Genomic DNA, 7,676 nt, shown 5'->3' on the forward strand with positions numbered 1-7,676 from the left:
TTATTCCAACAAAGTTAACTACTTTTTCTTAATCTGTGTGGAAAAAAAAAAACTAGAACTACCAAAATGTGACAGAGGAAGTACTATATAAAAATGAGTTGTGGTCAAAGGAGATTTGAATTTCAACCGCATAGAGAGGGATTTTTTGGAAATGTGGAATGTTGTGTAGTTTTTTTAAAACTTTTGATATAATTGAGGACAACATGTGTTTAGCTATATTTACCGAAATGCACTTATTTTGGTATATTTAAAGTTTTGATTTATGGGATAATTTCAGAAACCTCCCCTGAGATTTGTCGTAATATCACTCAACTCCTCTCAAGTTTTTAAAATCTCACTTACCTTCCTTGTCAACTTGACAAGACTACATATTCCTATCAAAGGTCACAAATTAACAACATTACCATTGTTCTTAATAACTATTTAACCAAAAAGCCAAAACAAAATAAAATTTTAAAAGAAATAAATGTAAATTAAAGAAATAAATTGCAAGCTAATAATGGTTCATATTTCTTTACATTTGAGTCATGATGGAATAGTAAAGGATATGAATAAATTAAATCTAATCAAGATCAACCATTTAGGAGGGTTTTAGAGAGTAATTAAAACATTAAAAAATTTCGTTTACAATTAAGGAAGTCAAAATATTTTTTGGGGAAATATGTTTTAATTTATGGTGTTGTTTAAGTCGTATTGAAAACTAAAATAACTAAAATAATCTCTTTATACGTGTGAATTTTTTAAGGTCCAATACAACTAAAATAAATAGTTTACATCAAGAAATTTACACCTTATAAAAATTTAGCCTTATTTTATTCTTTATTGTTGTTATAAATTTTATAAGTAGGATAATATAAGGGTAGTATTAGAACAAAAGTTTTATCTTTCTTGTATTTTCTCCAAAGGGATTAAAATGTTACAAGAAATACCAATTCAACAGAGGTAAGTGAGATTTTGAAAAGTTCAGAGGAGCTGAGTGATATTATAAGAAACCTCAAGGGAGGTTACTGAAATTATCCCTTGATTTATGGAGACATCTAGATATTTTTTGAATATGAAATTATTTTGCAACCGTTTTTGCATCTAGTACAACACATATAAGCTTATGTGTTAGTGTAAATACTGAAATAATGTTATAGATACATTTAATTGAAGTGTGGATTTTATTGTGCAATTAATACAAATATATGTTAACACGTTGTGTAATTAACATGTTGTTGTAACTAGCAATTAGAGGATATTCTTTTGTTTGAAACAACTTATGTCTGCTCTTGGGCGATTTTCAACTGACATTTGTAGGGATCTTTTAGAAATAGTAAAGTATTGATAAAACAAAGTGTACAAGTGTATGTTGTGATTAGAATATACTATTATTAGTTTTATCATATTTGATGACTATCTTTTTTAAAATATACTATTATTTGTTCAATGACAAATTCTCTTTAACCACAAGCACCAAATATTCGCACGATACGCGGGCACTCTTTCCCTAGTATTGAAACACGAGGAGAAGAATTGTTCCAATTTTAAGTGAAACACAAATGGGACAACATTTGAAGCAAATTTGATATGGAGGACTAAATTGACACTATACTAAACATGAGGGACGAAATCTGAAAATTTCCAAATCCATGTTGACATCGCTAAAGATTGCTCCTACAAAGAAAATGACAACAGAAACTGGGGGTTTAAGCCTTCTTTGCTAGGGTATAAGAGCTCCCTGTCTCTTTACTGGCTACTGAGTATTGATTTCCATTGTCAGAATAGCCCTCAAACAATGAGACATTTTCTTCCTTCTTCTTCAAAACCTTCATGGCGAATCCGTTACTTAACTCCCTACAGATATCACTGTTCTTCTCCAACATTGACCCCAGAACCTGAAAATCCCCAAATTGTCCCTTCAGATTCTCAGGGTTCAAAAAATCCTGAATTTTCTTCCAAGATCCAAATTTTGTCTAACCTTAACGAAAATTGGAAAAAACCCATTTCGGAAAATCCAGGTTTAAGCCGAACCCATGTCGTAGAATCCCTTTTAAGCCATAGAAATGACCCTGCTGCTGCTTTCAAGTACTTCCAGTGGGCTGAGGGGCAGCGCGGTTTCTTGCGTGGAGTCTCTGATCCTTACTGTGTTTTGCTTCATATTTTGGTGAGTTCTCCGAATGAGTACAGTTTAACTAGGAGGTTACTTAATAGTTATGTCTCAAGTGATTCTAGTCCTTCAGGTATTCTTCTTTTTGATCATCTAATCAGTTGTTCTGAAAGATTCGACTTTCCGTTGAATTCAGAGGTTTTTAATTATTTGTTGAACAGTTACGTCAGAGCTTGTCGAAATAGAGATGCCATTGATTGTTTCAATGCAATGGTTTCGCGTAATATTATGCCAAATGTCACGGTTGTAAGTATTACTTTGAGTGCATTGGTCAGGAGGAAACTGATCTCGGAAGCACGAAAAATGTATGATGATATAGTGGGTAGAGGGATTAATCATGATTGTGCTGCTGTGCATGTGATTATGCGGGCCTGTTTGAAAGAAGGGAACATGGTGGAGGCAGAGAAGTGTTTTTCTGAAGCAAAGGCCAGGGGACTTGTGCTTGATGCAGCAGTTTATAGCACTGCTGTTCATGTTGCTTGTCGTAAATTAGACACGGATAACGCAAGCGAGTTGTTAAAAGAGATGAAAAGGAAGGGATGGATTCCTTCTGAGGGTACGTATACTAATGTGGTGTGTGCTTATGTGAAGCAGAGGAATATGGTTGAAGCCTTGAGGATAAAGGATGAGATGATCGGAAGTGGTCATTCACTGAATTTAGTTGTTGCAACTAGCTTGATGAAAGGATATAATCTACAGGGACAATTTATTGCTGCTCTGGATTTATTTAATGACATAGTTGCACGTGGTCTTAATCCCAACAAGGTCACCTATGCTGTCCTGATAGAAGGGTGCTGCAGGTATGGAAATATGGAAAAGGCATCTGAGTTGTATACCATGATGAAATTTGCTGGAATCCGGCCAACTGTATACACTGTTAATTCTTTAATAAGAGGGTTTCTAAAAGCAGGGTTGTTGGATGAGGCAATTAAGCAGTTTGATGAGGCAGTTGATGCTGGTATTGCCAATGTTTTCACATACAATAGCCTTATGTCGTGTTTTTGTAAGGGGGGTAAAGTTAATGATGCTCTTATAATATGGGATAAAATGGTGAACAACAGCATTGAACCATCTGCAGTTTCATATAACAATATGATTCTTGGAAATTGCAGGCAGGGTAACATGGAGGCTGCATTGAGTTTATTGTCCAAAATGCTGGAAAAGAATCTGAAAGCTAATGTATATACTTATACCATTCTTATAGATGGGTATTTCAGAAAAGGAGAGAAAGACCAAGCACTTAGGATGTTTGACCAAATGGCAGCTTCTGGAGTTCCTATTACTGACTTCACATACAACACGATAATCAATGGGTTGTGCAAAGCTGGGTCGACATCTGAGGCGAAAAGTTTTCTGAATAAGCTGATGCATACAGGATATACTCCCCTTGTTATGGCTTATAATAGCATTATAGATGGTTATGAGAAGGAAGGTGCCATCAACTCTGCACTTGCTGCTTATGCAGAGATGTGTGAAAGTGGGATCTCTCCGAATGTTGTTACTTACACTTGCATGATTAATGGCTATTGCAAAAGCAATCAGATTGACCTTGCTTTAAAGCTGAGCACCGAGATGAGAACCAAAGGTGTCGCATGGGATATTACTGTGTACAGTGCCCTAATAGACGGTTTTTGCAAAAGAAGAGACATGGAAAGTGCACGTGAACTTTTCGATGAACTCTTTGAAGTTGGTTTATATCCTAATGTGGTTGTTTATAACAGTATGATTAGTGGCTTCAGGAACATAAATAACATGGAAGCAGCCCTTGCCTTGCATAAAAGAATGTGCAATGAGGGAATCCCATGTGATGTGGATATATATACCACATTAATCGATGGTCTTTTGAAAGATGGGAAATTACTTCTTGCCTCTGATCTGTACACAGAGATGCTTGCCAAGGATATTGTGCCTGATGCAGTCACTTACTTTGTTTTGGTACATGGTCTGTGTAACAAAGGACAGGTGGAGAACGCAAGAAGAATCTTGAATGATATGTATGGGATGAATATGACACCAAATGTTCTTATATATAATACGTTAATTGCTGGATATTTCAAGGAGGGCAATTTGCAAGAGGCTTTTAGGCTGCATGATGAGATGCTTGAGAGAGGTCTGGCCCCTGATGACACAACTTTTGATATTCTTGTAACTGGAAAATACAAAGGAGGCAATTTTCCTCTTAGAGTTTCAAGTGGCTAATATTAAAAGGAGATCACTTGCCTGTTGGTGTTACCAAGTCCCTCCTGCTTCTGTAAAGGAGAGACATATTCTCCCATTGACATTCTTGGACATCCTCAGTTGTCTTCAGGGTAATATTACTTTTTAACATTGTATTGGCTTTTGGGCGGGGCCAGCAATTTGGGGAACTTCACGTGATGACTCCTCGATTGTTGTCTTTTAGGTTGCACGGTAATTATGTGCTGCCACACTAGCAGAGAAACTCTTTCATGTTGATAGGTTTTCACACCAGATGGTGTTAGTTCTCTTCCGGTACTGATTCTTTTCTGTACATCTTCTTTTATTGGTGTATGTATGGATTGACAAGATGCAATGGCTGCTAGCTCTTATGTGTTGGAAATATTGATTTTCCTGTTTGGATGTGTTTAAGTTGTTTGTGTTCTTTTGTAAAACCAAACCACTTAGCTAAATTCCTGTGGTGCATTTAGTGGAAATTGTTTAAATGTGAATATGTTGTATATGCCTAATGTTTAGCAAATATTTAAACATACAACAAAGATGGGGATGGTTTGAAATACAAAAAGTTAATACAGCCTTCTTAAAAAAAAAAAGAAAGAAAGAAAGAAATGTAATGATAATACTAAATAAAAAAAAAGAATAACATCTGGTTTGAAACAAATTAACCTGACACTATTTGCTCGGGTGACTTTGTCGAGCATTACATTAGCCTATGTTACTTTTGTGTTAGTGTCACGTGCATACCTCATTTTAACTCTTGTTATTGTAGTTTTTTGTTTTTTTTTGGGGTGACCAATTAGATTTTGTTATTTCAATCTTTATGAACTGTTTGTCTTTTCATTGATCTTTCATTTGGGATTGTGACCTAATAATTATTGCTGTTGTTTCTTCCTCACAAAAGGAGCCAGGGGAAGGGGGACATATATACTAATGAACTTCATTGTGTTATGCAGGTAACATCTGCTTTACATCTACTTCACAAGTTGATCACTTGACCTCAGACTCTGGTGAATTGCAAAACATGAACTCTCGGCTTGGATGGTGTATGCATGTACTTGGTAATTTGTGAAGGATTTGTTTTCTGCGATCTATGAGGGGTCCATTGTTTGGACTGTCTTCCAAAGGTAATTTACTGACAGATAAATGGTTAACCTCCTCAAATTACAAAATATTCTGGCACAACTATCAAACATAGATAATGTGGAAACCTAGAATTAGATAGGATAATATATAGAAAATTTCAATTGTAGCATATAGATTTTACGTTCTTCTGGTTTTATGTACATCATATATTAGATTTAGGGAAATAAGATACATAACATTGTGAATTGATTTTCTTGCTTGAAGATGATGTCATAAAACAAGTTAGTACTATGTCTGGTTCATCTGAAGATATTTTCTTTGCAAAATTGGCTGTACAGAAGATTCAATTTGAAGTGTTTTCTTTCTACAACAAAATCTTATTGATCAGGTAATAAATGCATCTGTTACATAAAATGGCATTCTGAATATGTTTCCTTAACTCAGAGAAGAAGTTCAAGAAAAAAAATCATAGTAGGTATGTTTTATTTGCATTTGGGAAGTTCCTGCTTTGTAATTTTGTTACTGAAAGCATGCATTCAACTAAATTGAGATTGAACCTTTTTGAGTAGCTACCCAAATACTCCCTCTGTCCCATTGTTAATGTCATGTTTCCACTTTTTGGATGTCCAAAAAAAAGAGTCACTTTCTAAAAGTCAATGCAATATTTTATTACCTTTCCCACTTTGCAATTTGAAAAAGCAACTTTTTCCACCCACCCAATGCATTGCTCATACTTTCAGGTTTTGAAAACAAAGGAAGTAAAACTTTTTCTTTCTTTGGCATGTCATAATATGGTCACAAAACAAAGGAAGTAAAAGTGGTTGTTACACTTATGTTTGTGCCTGCTTGTGCTGATTGGAAAGTCAAGGGCTCAAACATTTAATTCATCATTTCATGGGTGTTACTCCTTTTCTTTTTCCATTTTTTTCTTTGTTTTTAAGGTACACAAAGCCAAAACAGAGTTGTATATGAGGGGAAATGGGGGGTCAGGGATGGGGGAATTTTTCTTCCCACCTTAAATGGTGCGGGATTCGGATTTAGGTGAACCAGAAACAAGAATCCTTAATTAACGCTTGCCGGTTGGATATGATAGCCAAAGAGATGGTGAGATTAGAAGAGAGTATCTAAAGAAATGGAAAGGGCAACAGACAAGCCGGCTATCTATAGAAGTGGAAAGGGCAATAGACCAGCTGGCTTTCAGACTCTTTCTTGAAGATTATTTGTTTCTTTCATCAACTTTGATCAGGCATTAAGTTTGATGTTGAGGGTGGCAGATAACTGTATGATCATTAGTTATAACTAAGCTCTTTCTTTTTTTTTTCCCAAGTAAATTATGATTTGAGTTATGCTTTAAGTAACATTTTGCTCTATGTATTTTGTGTTAACTCTCTTAACAGTCCCATGTAGCACAACTAAAGATTACCATTCCTTGTCATACCCAGGCAAGCACACTTAGAACTGCTGAAGTAGAGCTGCTTTGAACCGGTGAATGACAAACAGTCACAAGATTAATCAGCAACTTACTGCTCAAGATGATTACTTGAATTCCACTTGCCAAATGCGTACGCCTACCAAAATTTGGCAGAGGATGCAAATCAGAAGAGAGCTTACGGGAAGGTACTTGCACTTTCGCTTCTGTTGCCATATTCTCCTAGTCTGCTCTCCAGAAAACCCAAAAGGCAGAAGGAAACAGGAGGGAGAAAAGAATAACTGCAAGCAGCATGCGTGCTGCAGTCTTATTGCACAAATTAAGAAACAGAATCAAGGCTGTGATGCAAATCTCTAGTGCTATTGCAAGCAAAAATCCGGAGGACAATGCTGATGTGTATAGACAATCTTTTGCCTCTTGCAGAAAAATGATTGACTCATCTTACTGTTATTGTTGTTATTTATTCTTGTGGTTCTATTACTCAAGGATTATAAGGCCTGAAGTTGGGTTGGGGTGTTTTTGATTAAAAAAAAAGTACTTTAAAAGTACTTTTGAGGGTTTGGTGAATATTATTTTATAAAATTAGGAGTGGAATTTGAGGTGTTAAAAGTACTTTTAGCAAAAGTTAAATTTGGTGCTTTTAGAATAACTTTTGTGTTTTATAAACTTAATAAAGAGATAAATATATTTAAAAAATTTTAAATTGCACATTATCTAATATGATAAGTACTTATTGAACTTTCTAATCAAACATGTTTGAAAGCACTTAACTGACTTAAGCACTTAACAAGTGCGCGTGCATTTATTAAAAAATTTATT

At 35.2% G+C, this 7,676-nt stretch overlaps 1 protein-coding gene across 1 annotated transcript; it reads left to right on the forward strand.

The window, feature by feature from the left end:
* Positions 1–1,775: 1,775 nt before the first annotated feature.
* Positions 1,776–7,400, forward strand: LOC113781146 (pentatricopeptide repeat-containing protein At3g54980, mitochondrial-like). The gene is made up of 3 exons (XM_027327009.1): positions 1,776–4,639; positions 5,299–5,469; positions 6,871–7,400. The coding sequence occupies exon 1, from the start codon at positions 1,778–1,780 to the stop codon at positions 4,346–4,348; it is 2,571 nt and encodes an 856-aa protein (XP_027182810.1). The 5' UTR covers positions 1,776–1,777; the 3' UTR covers positions 4,349–4,639; positions 5,299–5,469; positions 6,871–7,400.
* The last annotated feature ends 276 nt before the right edge of the window (positions 7,401–7,676 follow it).

This window comes from Coffea eugenioides, chromosome 8 (genome assembly GCF_003713205.1).
Source record: "Coffea eugenioides isolate CCC68of chromosome 8, Ceug_1.0, whole genome shotgun sequence".
NCBI lineage: Eukaryota > Viridiplantae > Streptophyta > Magnoliopsida > Gentianales > Rubiaceae > Coffea > Coffea eugenioides.